Source organism: Takifugu flavidus, chromosome 12, assembly GCF_003711565.1.
Source record: "Takifugu flavidus isolate HTHZ2018 chromosome 12, ASM371156v2, whole genome shotgun sequence".
NCBI lineage: Eukaryota > Metazoa > Chordata > Actinopteri > Tetraodontiformes > Tetraodontidae > Takifugu > Takifugu flavidus.
The window spans coordinates 10,028,954-10,047,529 of record NC_079531.1 but is presented as its reverse complement, the minus strand read 5'-3'; the positions used below and the strand labels follow the sequence as shown (position 1 = coordinate 10,047,529).

General features: G+C 42.2%; 2 protein-coding genes across 11 annotated transcripts in view; both read left to right on the top strand.

Moving 5' to 3' along the window:
• Nucleotides 1–9,987: 9,987 nt before the first annotated feature.
• On the top strand, nucleotides 9,988–15,885 carry fzd4 (frizzled class receptor 4). Its single transcript, XM_057050696.1, has 6 exons — nucleotides 9,988–10,657; nucleotides 12,244–12,381; nucleotides 12,541–12,927; nucleotides 13,040–13,185; nucleotides 13,554–13,801; nucleotides 14,206–15,885. The coding sequence occupies exons 1-6, from the start codon at nucleotides 10,406–10,408 to the stop codon at nucleotides 14,622–14,624; spliced, it is 1,590 nt and encodes a 529-aa protein (XP_056906676.1). The 5' UTR covers nucleotides 9,988–10,405; the 3' UTR covers nucleotides 14,625–15,885.
• Nucleotides 15,886–18,093: 2,208 nt separating this feature from the next.
• Nucleotides 18,094–18,576, top strand: part of LOC130535553 (cytoplasmic dynein 2 heavy chain 1) — an 81,293-nt gene continuing 80,810 nt past the window's right edge. For 5 of the 10 annotated variants that reach the window (XM_057050661.1, XM_057050658.1, XM_057050660.1 and 2 more), the window contains exon 1: nucleotides 18,202–18,378. The gene's annotated coding sequence lies outside the window, so the exon portion shown is untranslated. Of the gene's footprint in view, nucleotides 18,379–18,576 lie in introns of all 10 variants that reach the window. The other 5 variants (XM_057050662.1, XM_057050656.1, XM_057050663.1 and 2 more) reach the window with 3 other exon arrangements.

Sequence of the window (18,576 nt, the reverse complement as noted above, 5' to 3'; positions counted from 1 at the left end):
TCTTCTGCACTCCAGTGCATACCAAGGGCCCTTTCCAGTGGCAGGTCTTCCAAGTCCAAGTCCTTCACTCCCTTTGCCATTTCACCTTCAGGAATGTGGGCTAGGACAGCTCTGCTGTTACTGGACCACTTGGTGAGATTGAAACCTCCAGCTGCGCACAGAGCCTTCAACTCCTTGTACAGTTGAATGGCATTAGTCTCTGTATCCACGGACTTCAGCAAATCATCAACAAAGAAGTTGTTTAGGACCGTGTTCACTGCATCCGCTGAAAAGCCGCCTTTGTGGTCTTCAGCAGTCCTCCTCAAGGCATAACTGGCACAACTTGCTGATGATGTTGCTCCAAAGATGTGAACGGTCATCCTTTATTCCTTGAGAGGCTGAGATGTGTTTCCATCTTCCCACCATAAGAAACGCAAAAAGTCAACATGCTCTGGTGGTATCTTCACCTGGTAATACATCTTCTCAACATCAGCCAGTATAGCCACATTCCCATGACAGAAATGCAACAGGACACCAATCAAGGAGTTTGTGAGATTTGGGCCCTTCAGAAGTTCGCTGTCGAGAGATGTTCCCTGATAAGATGCAGAGCAGTCAAAAACCACTCTCAAGCCTCCTTTTTTGGGGTGACGTACTCCATGGTGGGGTATGTACCATCCCATGCCAGCCTGTACCGGTATTTCCTCTTCCTCTTTGGGCACAAGTTCAGCATGCCCACATTTCAACATGGCGTTCACATACATCCTTCAAATGTGGCCATTTCTCCAAATCCTTCTGCTTTGGTATATGGTCTTTGCTGACTGGAATTTCTTTCTGTGTATAAACATCAGGCAATTCATAGAAGTTTCCTCCTTCCAAACTGCTTACTTCTAAGCCTTTGATGATGATGCAGTCATTGGGTTTCTTTTGACTCATGGTTCGCAAAACAATCCTATGACATCTCCCTCTTTCATTCAGTCGTCTTCGGAGATTCTCCGTGCAAAATGTGGCGGAACTTCCTGGATCAAGGAATGCATATGTCTGGACAACATGGTTGGAATTACTCAGCTTCACTTGAACAGGTACAATAGCCAGTGTGCAATGATCATCACTAGATCCAATGCTATCCTTTTCCAGTGAGACCAATCCACTACTTATTGATTTTCCAGATCCACTAGAACCTTTGTGGTCTGTGACTCCATCATTTGTCTTCTGAATATGCAGTATGTCTGGATGCCTTTTGAAACATACTGTACAAGTAAGGCGTCGTTTACAATCTTTGCTCACGTGGCCCTTTGCCAAACAACCAAAACAAACACCTTTCTTCTTCAACATTTCAACACGTTCTTCATGTGTCTTAGAAAGCAACTTTTCACATGAAGTCAAAGCATGTGTTCCATTACAAATCGCACAAGAGCTTACAACATTGGATTTGCTGCTAGCAGATTGTTGTTTGGGGACATCACTCATAGGAGGGGCAGAAGCACTCGTCACAGAACTCACAAAACTACCTTTGCTTTTAAAGGAAAGCTTGGAATCTGATGTGGGTTTGGGCTGCAAGAGCTTCTTTGTGGGAAGTGGCTGTTGAAGGTCACCAAAAAGGGGATCTTGCATGATCCTAGATTGCCTCTCGAGGAAGGCAACAAGGTCAGAGAAAGTAGCCTTAGTTTTTCTCTGCTCCAAGATGTCAAATGCTCTTGACCGCCATCTTTCCCTCAACTTAAAAGGAAGCTTTGAAACGAGAAGCTTCAGGTTGGAGGGCAACTAGGTTCCTCCATATCTTGCAGACTTTGAGACAGGTTGCAGCATGCTCGTAGAAAGAGTGCAAAGCTGGACAATGCCTTTCCATCTTCTGTCTTCATGTTACTCCAGCTCAAGGCTTTCTCCATGTATGCATTTGTGAGCTTTATCTTGTCACCAAAGTGGTACTCCAGCAGTCGTTTAGCTTCTGCATATCCATCATCAGCATTCATATGCAAACAACTTCTCACCAGCTCCTTTGATTGGCCAGAAGTGTATTGCTCCAAGTAATATAAGCGGTCTTGGTTACTTATGGCTTTATTTTTAATTCCATGCACAAAAGCTTGCATAAAAGGTCTAAAGTTCAAATGTTCCCCATCAAAGACAGGTATGTCTCTAGTGGGAAGCAAGGATAACCGCTGTTGCTGAAAAAGGAGGTTTGCAATGTCAGTTAAACCGCTGGTCATGCTTGGCTGAGCAGAGAGTGTGGTTGGATTAGCTGCTGTAGTCATGAGGGTAGGGTTGGGTACTACCTCAGTGGGAGCAGAGGTAGCTGCTACTATGTTGGGAGTAGGTGTGGCAGCTGTAGGAATAGAGGCTGCTGCTACAGCAGGTGGATTGGAGGAGAAAGCTGTAGAATGAGGCTGAATAGGTAGTCGGTAGGAGAGTTGGGTTTGTCTTTGTGCTGTAAGCATCTGAAGAGGAGTCTTGGGAACCGTCTGTATATGCGTATATTGAACATCAATTGAAGTCTCTGGATCCAAATAAGTTTCCTTTACATTTTTCCCTTGTTCCGCCAGATATGAGTTCATTCCATCCATTGGTTCTGATCGATGGGTAGAGCCTGCTTTTGCTGTGGACATTTGTTTTTCGTAACTCTTCAGAACTTTCACTTTTGCTGCAGCAATGTCAGCGTCCAGAGCACTCTGTTCTATTTCACTTTGAATCTGCGCCCTTTGCAGCTCAAGGGCGTGTTTCTTCTTAAGCACGGTAGCACGTTCACGAAGAGCTGCCTCCTCTGCTTCAGCCTTTGCACAGGCTGATGACAGTGATGATGCTTTAGTTTGAGAAGACCTCTTTGTCCGTCTAGATGTGTTGGAAACACTGTCCAAAGGGGTAATAACGGGTAATGGCTGAGACAGACGGCCTTTGAACATCTGTGCATTTTCAAGAAAAGACAAGAAGAACTTCTTTTTTGGTTCATACCATTGGACATGGTCATCTTGCCTATTATCACCAGTCAACATGTCTTGCACCAACACATGAGCTTTGTCCAATTCATCCAATGCATCTATAAGATCTTGAATGCCTTTGTCTATAGCAGCAACACTGCCATCTTGCATGACTGTCTTTAACTCATTTTGTTTCCATGTACAAAAACTCAATTTCCCCCTTCGGGTTGCAATGCGCTGATTCAACAGCTCTTCACCCTTGGTTTGCACATTAGCATCATCTGTGGGAGAATCAGCAACTTCATGTCCACGCGACTCCATAGGTTGTGTGTTAGTATCCTCTATCAATGCGTCAGCAACATCAACTTCGCCTGACTCGGATTGAGACATCGGCAATTTCACCAAGAGTGCTTATTTCAAATAAAGTGATGTCAATGCAGAAATTCAGTTTAAATTCATGGATGTTTTCCAAAATCCAGTATTTCAAAAGTGTATGTTATACACAATTCAAACAAATCCAAGTTCCATTGTCAAACAAATCCATGTCAAGTTGAGTTTCCATGTTTTAGGCACTTCATGAAAAGTTTTTTACTTTGTGAGTGTCAGTTTCAATTTTGTTCAACTTCAAAGGAAAGATGCTGTATAGTTATTGTTACGCGCCTATCTTAAACACTGTGCACAGCTGTTGTTCATACCTTGGTTTTGATGGTTGAAGGTGTTCAACATGGAAGGAGGTGGTGAGTAGGCCGCAAGCAGGTAAGTAGCAGGTGGGCAGAGGGAGAGTGGCAAGGGCAGGCAGGCAGGCAAGCAAGCAGAGGGGGAAAATGGCAGGCAGGCAAGCAGGTGGCACACAGTGGCATAAATCCAAATGTTTGTATTCCAATTAAGGCTAAATAATCCAAATAAAATGGCTCAACATAAAAGGTTTGAATAAGTAAACTAAAGTGTTCGTTTTCTAAGTTCAAAGCCTTTACTTTCCAAAGATACCAACTCTAAGCGGTAAAAAACTATATCACCACTAACCATTCCTTTGTTAAACTGAGAACTGACTGCCAAGGGAGGGGCAGCCATCTTTAATTGGTCATGTGACCAAAGCCTGTGTCAAAATAAAAGCACGTGGCCTGAGGCCAACAAATCTTATCCCAAGTAAACATCTAAACATCTAAACTAAATTGGCTCTAACAACTATATATTCTATTTTCTGCCTTGACTGCGAAAGCGCCCCATGTTTCTCTTCAAAATTATGTTGTAAATATTGATCAGATGCCTTAAAATCATCGTCGCCTTTAATAAATGACCACAAAGTTTTCTCATTGAACTGTTTCACTAATCCAGGACATGTATTTGATTAATATGCAGCAGCAGCAGAGCAACAACAAGAAAAGCAGGGCAACAGCAGTAGCAGCAGAGCAACAGCAGCAGCAACAGCAGCAGCAGCAGCATTCTTCGTCAAAATGCAAACAGGCAGTCAAGTAGTTTCAGATAGGCTCACATGTACAAACACAGCAACCAAGAAGATAAATCAGTCTTTGCGCTCGGCCACAGAGATCCACATTATGTGGTTACTTAGTTACAGCACATTAATAACCCCCCATCCCTGTCACCAGTCAGAGGAGAGGAGAAGCAGCTGTGTTTACAGAAGGTCAGGAGAAAGAGGAGAAGGAAAACGACTCCCTCAGGCTTTTAAGTATGGCTGTGTGTCTATGTGCATGGTCCATTATCGTTTATGTGACTGCATTTATGATCACTTTTTTACAAAACCAAAAATATAGTCACAGTACATTGAGACACATTCAGCAGCTACCACAGTTTTGATGTCTTCTGCTTTGATCTATAAAGCTAACCACTTTTATGATAAATAATGATATTAACCTTCTTTTAGCTGCTCGTGCAGCTGAAATCAGGCTTTTTGTAAAGATTGTAATGTTTTCGGCGGGAGAGGGTTTCAATTTTGCTTGCTCTTTTTTTAAAATGTTTTGCTCAAAGTCTTTCAGCATGATTCTTGTGAGCAGATGAAGTCAAAAGAAAAACTCTTCTTGTGATGTGATTGGTGGTGGTGGTGATTTTAAACTTGTGTATCTGTGTCTAAAAACCAGACAGTTTTGATGTAAAAGGGGTATTAGAAATGTTCTGCAGGTGCCCAAGTCTGCTACAGGAACATAGTTTTAGAGGGGTTAACCTGCTGATTTACAGCCAAGAACTGCAACCATCCATCAGCACTCTAATCCATTACCACCTCCCACCAGGCCATACAGACTTTTCTTCAATGACGCCACCGCTCAAAATGATAGAATAGAAAAGCCTCTTCCTAGTCTTTCAGCTTAATGTGAGTGTAATTGTACTGTGCGTTCTCTACCTGGGCGGCTGTCTGCAGGAGGGCAGCCCCATGAGCCTGGTCCTGCCCCCTTTGACAGCTCTGCTTCTGGTAAAAGGGAGTTTTGCTGATGCTGCATCAAGCTCTGTCACTTTGATTTGGTTGACACTGTGTGATCTTAACCCTAACCCTCCAGGTCTTAGGAAATCCACTCTTATGGTTGTGCAGCAGTACAGTTCTCTTTCCACTAGTTGAAAGAGGAAATACGTTTTTAAACAGTTACGAACAGATTTTTCATTTCCTTTGCAGAAGGGAAGAAAGGGTGATTCGTGGGGAACGGGGGGTGTGTGTGTGTGACGTTTTACATGTTGTAGATGTTAGTAAAGCAATATGGGCCTGCAGCCACAGAGGGAGAAAGATCAGCTGGAGACAGCAGACATGCTCTCTATTGAATCCAACTCCCTCAGTCCTGTAATGGTCTGGGCCCCCATTCCCACAGATACTTTGGCCCCAGTGATGCAGCCCTTAACATTTATAGCCCATGCCCAAAAACTTAAAAATATACCTTTACCTAAATGCATATAAGATGTATCACATACTACTTTATGCAGATGAACTGTAGATATGCAAATTATCACCATTCCAATGACTTGGCATGTCTATTCATACCAAATTTCAAGGAAGAAGGGTTGGGCGCATGGCCATAAGATCCTGCCTAGTGACAGATTCACAGTTGTGTCTTGTTGTCTCCTCAGGGTGTTGTCTTACAGTCTGCCTGCCAAAGTGAAAGGTTGCAATGGTCAGATTTCCACAGCAAGGCCAAGTTAGCCTTCATAATAGTGCAAATTACCCATCATATTTGTGGACACTGAATTAAAATGTGAAATTCTGACTCTGAGTTTGAAAAACTTGCACAAGTCACAGCTTCCTTTTTATTTTAGTGCATAAATCGGCAGCATGGAAGTTAAAAATATTCACAAAGTAGCCCTTCCTCTAAATAAGCAATCAGCATATCAGCATATACGCATAGTGGGCAAGATTACACAGACGAAACCTTTTGTCAAAACTAACTTCAATATATATTATTTTACAGGTTTTGAATAATTGTAAATATTGTGTTATTTAAATGTTCAAAGGGTGATGCTGAACAAATTGTTTATTTGTCCTACATGCCCTTTTACAAACTGCCCAATTTCTATGCAGCATGGGCATCCTGTAACTGTAGCATGCAGGGGGGACATCCTGTAACATATGACTAGAGAAACTGTTTATCCCGGAACCTGAGAATGTTCTTTGGTTCCTTTTAAACCAGGTTAGAAGACTTATCAAGGTGTGACCATGCGCAAATGCTGCGCTGTGAAAAAAGGGTCAAAAAAAGGGTCAAAAAATGAATCCCCACTTGTGAAATATGGGATGATTAGGAGAAATACTGCGGAGAGGGGCTGTCCAACCAAGACTCATATTCTTCTGAGGGCAGGAAGCATCAAGGTGATTTGGGGAGGAAGCTCAAGTCTTTTCCTTTGGTATCAGCAAAGAAAAAGAATCCTGTGAATATTTGCTTCTGCCTGGCTCAAAGACAATCTTCTGCCCAAATCACTGTCCTATTAACACCAATAGAAATCCAAAAGAATGCATTAATGATTTGAACAACCTAACTATTGTCATTCATCCAAATAACCACGACCAATTCTTGCCAATAGAATATATTTGATAAGTTAATTACCTACAATAAGCACAAGGCAGGTTTTCTATGCCATTGTCCTCATCATCATCATCATTATAATGAATGTCTGAGACATGAATCCTGCATTCCTAAAATTTCTGTGTTACACACAGGACAGACAGAAAGTCCATTATAGAATAATAACAAAAATTAAATCTGAAACTCATTTGTGATCTACAGAAAAGGTTGTTCTGAAGCTATTTTGCTGGAATAGCTATGCTGATGTTTGTCTGGGACATGTCTAGAAACAAAGATACACCTTTCCAAAAGTCTAAAACAGTCATCATATGTCACTGACTCTTGTGTGTGTGCCTTTGTATGTGTGTGTGTGTGTGTGTGTGTGTGTGTGTGTGTGTTTGTGTGTGTGTGCGTGTGCGTGCATGTGTGTGTGTGTGTGTGTCGGGGGTGGGGGTTACAGGGATGCCCAATGAGACCATCTGATTTCCAAAATGCATTTTTGGCACTTTCTTCCCAACTACTCCCTTCCTCTTTTGGACGCTGTCACTGGCAGTAGCTGGTTGTTTGGCTCCCAAAACCATCCCCTACATGAGCTTGCTGATAACTTGCAGATGTCAGTTCTTGGATCAGGTATTTCAAATGTTCGCACAGAGCAGCAACAACTGAGTACAGATTTGGTTCTGATGTTTAGGCACTGAAAAACAATGTCCATTTGAAGAAAAACATGTCAACATTATGGTTTGGTCAAGTCAGTATCCCAAGCTGGTCCAAATTGGAATGGGGTCTTGTGATAGAGTTGGGGCCCCAACACTGTCCCCCACTACTGACCCACTACAGGCCTCTATTACTGGATGAGTCAGTAGTAGTAGGGTCAGTAGTGGGCCTAGAAGTGGGTCCAATAGATGGGGTCAGTAGGGACCCAATACTGACCCCACTACTGCCTCCTACTACTGACCCCTACTACTGAAACCACCACTGATCCCCCACTACTGACCCCCACTACTGACCCCTACTGCTGGACCCACTACTGACTCCTACTACTGGACCCACTACTGACCCCTACAACTTGACCCACTACGGACCCCTACTACTGAAACCACCACTGACCACCACTACTGACCCCTGATTACTGACTACTTCTACTGACCTCTATTACTGGATGCACTATTGACCGATACGACTAACCCTAGTACTGGACCCACTACAGACCCCTACTACTGAACCCCCTAATGACCCCTACTACTGACCCCTGCTAATTGACCCAGTACTGACCACTACTACTGACCCCTACTACTGACCCCTACTACTGAAACCACTACTGGCTCCTACTACTGGACCCACTACTGACCCCTACAACTGAAACCACCACCGACCCCCACCACTGACCCCTACTACTGGACCCCCTACTGACCCCTACTGCTTGACCCACTACTGACCCCTACTACTGGACCCACTACTGAGCCCTACTACTGGACCCCCTACTACTGGACCCAGTACTGACCCCCTACTACTGGACCCACTACTGACCCCTTCTACTGACCCCTACTACTGGACACACTACTGACCCCCACTGTCTTCTGTTTCTATGGTGACTTGTTTGATCCAAATGTACAGATTATTGAGTAATTCAATGTGATCACTGAAAAAACGGGACTCTGTGGCCATTTCCTGTACAGTTCCTGCCATTAATCTACTGGGTGCTCTTACTGTTATAAGAACATGGACCCTGGGTCTGTTGGGAGCTTTGGGGGGGGGGGGGGGTTAATGTACAGCTTGAACCTTGTACCTCACACTCCTGTTTAGTGGTGAACTAAGTGAATGTTAAACTCAAGCCATTCATTTAATGTATTAAATTGGGCTCAATGATTTGCATTTATCTGATGCTCATATATATCTGAGTCCATCTGATCTTTGGTAAAAGTTTGATTTCCCATTTAATATCTACATCCATTTGGTTCAGTTGTTTACATTCAGAGGAACACACTCGGACACCCCACCCTGATAATCATCAGCTCCGGGCAGGACACACTATTGTTCAGCTCAGTGGAATTACTTCAGGGCTTGACCCCAGGAATATAACACCAGCGGGGTAGTGTGTGTGTGTGTGTGTGTGTCTTGGGGAGGGGGCTTCCAACCATCAATTGTCACTCTCTACCACAGTATATTAAATACACCAGATGTCTGAAGTGACCACTTTTTAAAAAAAATATCTGACAACCAGATATAACAAGACAGAGAGTTAGTTTAATGACCTGTTTACTCATGTTTAATGGTCAGAAAGGAGGGTCACACTTGAAATGTGACCCTTTGCTTTGTGTGTCTGTGCAGACAGGACGGCTTATATCTGATTGTCTTATTGTCCTGTCAGCTATAACTACACATCAGCTGCTATGAAAGCAATCATATTTAATCATGTGAGGAAAGTGTGGATTTGTAGTATTTTTGAGCTTTGGAGTTTGATTACACCTGGCAAGTGTTGATACATTCTTAGAATTGTGCAAGTCACTCGAAAGAAAACACATTTCAATCCTTCTTAAGTGATGTGCCTGAAATATTTGCCAGGAATCCAATAAGTTTCTCACAGATCAACTTGTACAGTAACGGAAAGAGAGGGTGATGCTCTCTCTGCTACTCGTAAAAGAAAAGTCTTTTTGCTTGGATGCCACTACCAAACAAAACCTGTCTAAGTGTGCATTCATTGCAATGCAAAACAGTTTGCCAGAGCCTGAACCTCCCTTCAAAAGACCTACTTTCAATTACAATGTCACAAGCACTTGGAGCTGACAGGCCTTTACGGGGAAGGAGGCGGAGATCCACAGTGAAGTTCTAGGCTGACTTAAAGGATCATTTAGAACTTTAAATCCCCCCCACACACACACACACATATGGAAAGAAGGAGGTGGGGAGAGTGAGAAGATGTCCTTTCACTCAGCCAAGTAAAACATGATCATTCAGTATAAACAGCGTCTGGATAATGTCTATATTAGTTGCCAATGGTTTACTTATTAATTTAGTGGGATGAGAGACAAGAAAGTAGAAAAGAAAGCAGAGAGTCCAACCCCAACCCTATCGATGGGCCAAAAAGAAACAAGAGTGCACGAGAATACTGCGGAGGTAGATGAGAGGAGAGAAAACAAAAGAGGGGATAAGAAAATGCTTGCTTCTCCGAGAATCCGCCTCCTTGTTAGGGGTTGGTCAGAGAATTAGACCCCCCCAGGAATATCTTTTCCAAGCGTTGAAACCGCCGCCACAGAAGTTTGGAGCAGGACGCCTACAAGTCACATCATTGGACACCTTCCTCTTTTCTCAGAGTTTTGCTTCATATTTGGAAAAGACAACGTTATAGCGGCAGGACTGATCGAGGCGCGCTGTTGAATTCTGTCCACAGTTTGGATGTTTCCTTCGAAGCGGAGTTTTGTGTCCTACGGAACGCACCGACTTCATGCCTTTAACTGTATCCGGACTAAATCAAACAGCGGTTTCAGATCATTTTCAGGTTTTTTTTAAGGGTCACCCTGAACGATGGTGTTCCTAGGGAGTTCACTATTACTCCTGTTGTCCGGGCTTCTCGCTGCGCTCTGCGCTGTGAAGGCTTTTGGCGAAGAATTGGAGGAAATGACATGTGACCCGATACGGATCAGCATGTGCCAGGGTCTCGGTTATAATGTAACCAAGATGCCCAACCTGGTCGGCAACGTGCTGCAGTCGGACGCCGAGCTGCAGCTGACCACCTTCACGCCACTCATCCAGTACGGCTGCTCCAGCCAGCTGAAGGTAGGTGGTGATGATGAGAGGGAGAGCTCACCCCAGGAAAGAACCTCCTCTCGTCTGTCTGTCTGTCTGTCTGTCTGTCTGCGACATACAGACGATAGCAGGCTGCAACTCTTCATGCTATGCTGATTTGCCCACACAATGATGCCCTCAGTAGCTCATACAAACGCTGCTTGTTGGCCTCATGCAAAGTCTAAGAAAAAGAGTGATCCTATTTCACAGTTTCACCTTAGATTATAATCCCAACTGTTTTCAAGGCTTTTGTGTAACTATGGTGTTTGCATGTCTGTTCTTCAGCACTGAAACAGTTCATTAAAGATAGTGTACATTATTTACGTTCACACTATACCCAAACTGAAAGCTTTAGCACTCTCTCTTTTGCCCCACCAGGCTGTGCAAGCTTTCTCTGTGTCTCTCTCACATGAGCACATAATGGGCAAAAGGAAACCTTATCTCCCAGCATTTGCTCTTATGTGAGGCTTTCCAACCTGTAACTAGAGAAGCTTTTAGTGTGTGACAGTGCTCACATTACCAAGAGCCAGTCTGGGAAAACACCCAGAGCGGATCACACTACTTCCACCAGCACTCAGTGCAGACATTACTTGCAGGAGCTGCTCTTCACTCAACTCTGCACCCTGCAAACAAACAAGCAAACTAGCCATCCATGTGTCCACTGACACTGCAACTTTGTCATTATGGTCACATTAGATACAAAGACTATCTTTAACATGAATTAGGGTATAGTTATCTAAATTAACTTTAAAAATCTGAATTCAGTGTAGGTGAACTCTGGTAGTTGTTTTAAATAACTTAAATTTTGTTGTTTTCAATGGCTGTTAGATTCTTGCAGAGAGGGAGAGGGAGAACTATATATTCTTTTGTGTGTATTTACTGTCCAACCTTGACACACTCCCAAACTCATGTTTTATTTTGGCTCTTTTCTAGGGCTAAATTTGAGCTCAAGCCACCCTGTCACTTAGATTTATTTTCTTAATATGGCAACGACTGAGATTTGTGGTGGTTCTCAAGATGAAAAACAAAAGGAAATGGCAAAAAACTGTGGATTCTAATATGCTTTGGAACATAAATTCAGCCATCACACATTCCAAGCTCCTTACGCAACTTTCCTCCTTCAGAAGTTAGCAGTGAAATCTGCAATTCTTCTGTGACATCACCTTTTCTCACCTTAACCAGTGTAACATGATTTCAGGCTGAAGAAAGAAGTTTGCTCTTGGGGTTCCTTTCTAAACTATTGCTGTTTGACAGAGAACATTGAAAACTGAAAACTAAGAACTGGATTAGACCAGATTAGAGACATTTACGAGGCACAAGACCTGTGGGTTAACCTCACATATTGTTTTTAAAGACCCAGCTTTGAGACTAGTTATTGGAGTCCGGGTTGTAGTCCATTTGGTTGAATTCCACACCAAAAAAATAAGGCATAAGTGCCACAATGTAATGCTAAAAGTCAGCTGCATCGTTGTTAACGTTAATGTTGGTGTATACTTGCTAAATTTTATGTCTATGATTAGCACTTGGACATCAAACACACATTTGTTTAACATGATTGTGTCTGGGTTTACTTGCAGTTCTTCCTGTGCTCAGTCTATGTGCCGATGTGTACAGTGAAGATTCCTATCCCCATCGGTCCGTGTTCTAGCATGTGTTTATCTGTCAAGAAAAAATGCTTCCCGGTGCTACAGGAGTTTGGATTCATATGGCCAGAGGTAAGTCACAGATTTCAGTGTGCGCACAGGTTGTAAACTGGCTGTAAATTATGGCAGAGGTGCGAATCCTTAGACTAAGCAATAGGTTTTTGACGAGTACTGCGTTTCCTTAATAGTAAAGGAACTTGTAATATTGAGTTATCAATGTTTCCTCTATAGGAACTCAACTGTAGTCTCTTCCCACCTCAAAATGACCACAACCACATGTGTATGGAGGGTCCTGGGGATGAGGACCTGCCTTACCCACCCCTTTGGAATCCTCACCACCAGCAGGAGTGCCATGCCTTGGGTTCTGGACCAGACCAGTACATCTGGTTAAAACAGACCGAAAGCTGCACATTGCAGTGTGGCTATGACAGTGGGCTGTACCGCAGAGGAACTAAAGTCTTTACAGATGCATGGATGGCAGTGTGGGCTGTGCTGTGCTTCCTCTCTACCACCCTGACTGTCTTGACCTTCGTCTTGGATTCACAACGCTTCTCTTACCCAGAAAGACCAATTATCTTCCTATCAATGTGCTGTAATTTGTACAGTGTTGCTTACCTCGTAAGTGTGACTAATAAAATGCTAGATTTTTGCACAGTTGAGCCAATAGATTGGGAGTCCTTTTTTCTTATAAAAATACCTTTCGGTTGTTGGTTTATACTCCATCCCTTAGGTGCGCTGGACTCTGGGGAGAGAACACGTGTCCTGTGATTTGGAGGCAACAGCGGTACCTGTTCTAGTCCAGGAAGGGTTAAAGAGCACAGGTTGTGCCATAGTCTTCCTTCTGCTCTATTTCTTTGGGATGGCTTCCTCTCTCTGGTTGGTATAAACACTCATATGGACGCACACACATTTTTATGGTATTAAGCCTCATCCTGTCCTCTTTCAACTGTTGTGAATACTCTTTTACTCAGGGAGCACTTAAAACATACGACACTGATCCTGTTTTCCTCAAGCATCTCTCTATCCTCGCTAGGTACCACCAAGATACACCAAAGACATTTGCACATACAAAGGCAGTCGCTGTAGTAACATTTATAAAAAAAAAAACTTTACCTTGTGTGTACAGTCACAGTGGAAACTGCTGCCCCAGCAAAAGTTCTTCCTTTTCCGGTGGCGTCTCTTTCCTGTTTGTCCCCACTGTTGACAGAATTATTTAACAATAGTTACATTTTGCTGTGTTTCAGGTGGGTAATTCTGACCCTCACTTGGTTCTTAGCTGCCGGACTGAAGTGGGGACATGAAGCCATTGAAATGCACAGCTCGTACTTCCACATAGCAGCCTGGGCCATCCCAGCTGTTAAAACCATTGTCATCCTTATAATGAGGCTGGTGGACGCTGATGACCTCACAGGGCTCTGTTATGTTGGCAACCAGCAGCAGGAGGCTCTAATAGGCTTTGTTGTGGCACCACTGGCTACATACCTTCTTCTTGGTAACTAAGATATTTTTAATATAATATTGTTCTTGTTTCAATATTTCACCCTTGGTCATTTAGAAATGTCAGAATTTTGGGCAAATTGTGGATTATGCACAAACATACATTCGATTGGTTGCGCAATAGTTGCTCCTTATTGATATTTGGGACAACCACAATACCAAAGTTGGTAATTGTGAGAATTCCAGCTTTATTTTTAGACAGTAAGCATAGCACCTAGTTAATTTATTTTTGCATGCATGCATAGTAACGTGTGAAGTATGAGATGTTATGTGAGGAAGATCATTCCTCAAAAGTAGTTGTAGCTGGTTGGTACTATTACCAAATTACAAAAAGTGCCAATCTTTGAGAGGACACTTGCTAATTATTAAGTCTTGGCTTCATGACTGTTGTTTCCTCAGGCACCCTGTTCATCTGTGCTGGCCTGGTAGCGCTCTTCAGAATCCGCTCCAACTTGCAGAAAGATGGAGCTAAAACAGACAAGCTGGAGCGCCTAATGGTGAAGATCGGAGTGTTTTCTGTACTGTACACCGTTCCAGCATCCACTGTCATTGGCTGTTACATTTACCAGCTTGCTCACTGGGGGGAATTCAACACCATCCCCCAGGACTCCTATGTGGCATCGGAAATGCTTCGAATCTTCATGTCCCTGCTTGTAGGCATTACATCGGGCATGTGGATCTGGTCCGCAAAAACCCTTCACACCTGGCAGCGATGCTCTACTCGGCTAGTCAGGGACAGCAGAGCGAGTCGATCGGGCCAAAGGGCACCGTGCACGGGTTGGATCAAACCAGGGAAAGGAAATGAAACAGTGGTATGAGGAGCGACAAAAGGAATGGACATTTAGCTGTTTCCCTCACACTTGGAGCTCTACAAAATATACAATAGAGATATCTGATGAACTGGCTCAGCTAGGTGACAGGAATGCAGCTTCCATAAGGAAGCCTCTGGCTGTAATCATGCCAACATAAACACTCTTGAGTCTGTAAGTATGCCTTAATCACCTAAATGGAGGACTGAACAACCAGGACCTAGAACAGCGAAATCATGGAGGTGTGTTGCCATGTGTTTTCTCATTCAGGTTTGAATCAGATTAAAGAATTAAATCTGATGGATTAGATGTCCATTAGGGGTCCTTTTATGGCCATTTTAGGTTTATAATTTCATACTGGAGGGTTTTTGAGTACCTCCCCAAAAGTTAATATTTAAAAATTGACCTGAAGAAAATATTAAGTGCAAAACCTATGTTTGCATCTTAACTTCACTTTCATGCATGTTGTTAACCTTTGTCCTTTGTGAAAGGACCAGTTGATGTTATTGGGGATGCCTCTTCTAAGCTGCCATATTCAAACACAACAAACCTCTGAGCTCTCTGCAAATGCTTCAAGAGAAACTACGGTAATTCTAGGAAAGTTGGCCTTTAACGTGATTACTGATGGATAGCAATAGGAATAAAAGAGATTAATGCGTCGGAAAACATAATTGTACCAGCTTTATGGGCCACAGCATATAAATAATTACAAACTCAAAGGAGAGAGCCAATGCTGATCAGTTTAGTTAAAAATGGGATCACATGCAAACCTCAGTGTTATTTCTATTCTGCAGTGCTGTGTACTTGCTGCCTAGTTAAAGTAAAACAAAGTTAATTCTACTAAAATATGGAAAACATTTAATTTCTAAAGCCAAATAAGTTGTAGACTGAAAACAGGAGGTTTAACATGAGCTGAACACCTCCCCTTTCTGACCATCATGTCACCTCTCTTGTTCACACAATAGTGCAAACCATCATTGAAAAGTCGAAATCTGATTGTGCACCATGGCCTGAGTTGAGGAAAAAATCACTGGTAATACAGAATTTGTAAATTTTTCATAGAGAAAGCAGCAATGAATCAGAGCTGGAAAAACAGTCATGAATGTCACCGTTTTTGTAGAAAAATGTTTTTTCTTATTCTGCTGTTCGAAAAAGTGTTAGATCTTAATTTATCCTTGTAAAAAGACCTGTTTAAAAAGTTTTAAGACTTGTTATTTAAAAAATTTTGTATCAAAAGTTGATCCTAAATAAACCCTTTTGGTTTCCTCTATATGCCAATGCACTTCTTCCCGGGTCACCGAAGAGAATCTTCCGACCTTTATGTCCTTCAAGTTCAAGTGAGGCTTTTTATCAGCTGTGCTAGCTCTGTTGATTGGAGGCGTAAAACAGTGCTGCTGCCTATAAGAAGTAAACAAAATGAGGGTTGAAAGACATCTGACATCTTTTAGAAAATGTGTGTGATGTTAATACAGCTGCATCTTAGCAAGTGGTCAGAGTTGGTTTGGTTTGTTAGCTTATAAAGATGGAGATGCATCTTAACCAGCACTCAGCAAAATGATGCAAGCACAGAAAACTACATCTCACTTCATGTATTTCATGGACGTAGGGGTTACTGGGCATCTGAAAAACTGCTTGTTTATGATATATAGGCCTGCATATGTGCTTGTGTGCGTGTACATTTGTGTGTGTGTGTGTGTGTGTGTGTGTGTGTGTGCTTGCAGGTCAGATTGCTTTCCTGTAATTTACTGTGAATTGAGTGTTTGTTTAAGAATTCTGAGGTAAAAGGAAAGTGACAGCATCTGCTGCTCTATTCATTCCAGATGTGTTTACTCTCGCTCTCTCTCGCTCTCTCTCTTTTCTCATGAACACACCCACACTCAGTAAAATACTCTGACGTTTAAACACTAGATTATATTTTCTACATATAATGTGAAGGCATCCATTGTGTCCAGGTCACTGTGGAGTGAATCAGTTTCTCCATTCAGTTGTCTTTGATTCTCATGCCAGAAATTCTCACTCATCAGGTTTTCTGGTGTATTTCTGTCAGACCTTTACCACAGATCAGAACCTGACTGCTTATACTTTTTTTAGTCATCACTTCAGGTCTTCAGTGTGAACACTGCCAGATGATTTGTACATGAATTTTCATGCTATCATGCCAAATAGTGTTATGAAACTATTTCTGCAGGTGTTGGTGAAAGTAGTGAATTATTTAGGTCACTGTAGTTTGGTTGCTGTTTGGTTTCTATCTTCCACCTCTCAGATTCAAGATGAAAACTTTTTAAAGACGCTCATTAAAGTCCAGTCACCCCGGACCGAAGTTCTTGTGCAGATGACACCGGTTTACCCAATCCATCCATCTATTTTATGACCTAACATGTGAGCCAACAGTAAAAAGATTTAAAAAAACAAAACAAAACAACAACCCAAAAACCTTATTAGCAGTTGTGCAAATTTCCATGTAAAATTGTAGCGTGGCTGAACAAAGAAGCAAAACTTTCTAACATCTTTTTGTCACCTTTGCAGATGAAACATAGCTCTAGACAGTCACTCTGTATTGTCACATGACTACAGTCTCTCATTGTCATCACCTTAGTGTACAGTATTCATCAAATCACTGAGTGCATGTGTCTGGATTCTCTACAGCTCAATGCAGATAAGACAGAGATGATTGTTTTTGGCCTAAAAACAATAAAGGCCTGCGTTCATCTTGACTCTTTTTCTTTAAAAGTTACAAATCAAGCCAATCTTGGAGTGATTAGCAACAAAATCTGCTTATTTCTGGCTAAAAAACAAACCTGAAATTAAAGGGTTTCTATCAAAACCAGACATAAAGACTAGTCCCTGCACTTACCTTCAGTAGCTGAGATTATTGGTGTCTTCACAGGTTTTAGAAAATCAATCAAGCAGCTGCAGCTTATCCAGAACAAATGCCAGGAAACTAAACCGCTTGTCCTGAACTTACAACACTGCCTTCCTGTGGGTCAAAGGGTAAACTTAAATCTTACTGCTTTCTTGGACCAAAATACTATGGAAAAAACTTTCCGAATCCTTGAGGTCAGCATTGAAAACAGTTCCTTTAAATTTAATATATCACTTTCTCTACCTTACAACCCCTTTCACTACCTTCATCAAGAGCCCGATGATCAAGCTGGCTGTGCTTCAGAGATCCTGTCACTACAGAACTCAGAGCCGCCAGCATCTCCTCAGTAAAGGACACAAGATGTCCCACCTGGTGTTTAAAATAAACAACTCTCAGTTATATAATAGTTTTTTATAGTTATCCATCATTTTAATCGTAAATCGCCCATTTATAGACATGTTTAATGTAAATTTGTAATATTTTTTTTAAACTCTTGTCAAGTGCCTTTAAAAGATTGTTTAATATATAATAATGATAAGGGTGGTTTCTTTATATTTGTAAACAATAAACATTACTATGCAACGATTTTAAGTCGCACCTTGAGACCATTTTTGTCTTGAATTTTGGCTGAGTGTAATCGGATAAAATATAAACTAAAACACGCACCAATATCAACCGTAAGTATCTGATGGACGTAGTTTAGCCGCATTTAGCTTAAGTAAACGGCTTAAGTCCCCTAGAGACGTCTGCTTCCTCTGAATCACGTGGTGAAACAGTTCGTAGTTGCTACATGGTAACCACGCAAGCATAATCCCGGAGGAAAGGATACGAGAGACTGAGCCACCTTTATTCCATGAAGTTACCAAGACCTTCGAACGGAGAACGTTTGGTGGAAAGAAGGTACAAGAACAATACATCTATCAGCCTGCCAGCCTCCTGTTTTGAAGTCATGCAGTTAAAATGTTCAAATTTAACTCATAGCAGCTGTTCGCTAACGTTAGCTAACTGATGTTATTAGCTACTGGCTAACTACCGCTTTGTTTTTACAAGAAAATATTATCCAGATCCCAACCCACAAAGGTAACAAAAATGGCACAT

Excerpts from the sequence above, each read along its gene's own strand:
- fzd4 (XM_057050696.1), top strand. The coding sequence starts at position 10,406 with ATGGTGTTCCTAGGGAGTTCACTATTACTCCTGTTGTCCGGGCTTCTC. Across the intron at positions 12,382-12,540 it reads TTGGATTCATATGGCCAGAG|GAACTCAACTGTAGTCTCTT; the intron begins GTAAGTCACAGA and ends TTTCCTCTATAG. Across the intron at positions 12,928-13,039 it reads TGTACAGTGTTGCTTACCTC|GTGCGCTGGACTCTGGGGAG; the intron begins GTAAGTGTGACT and ends TCCATCCCTTAG.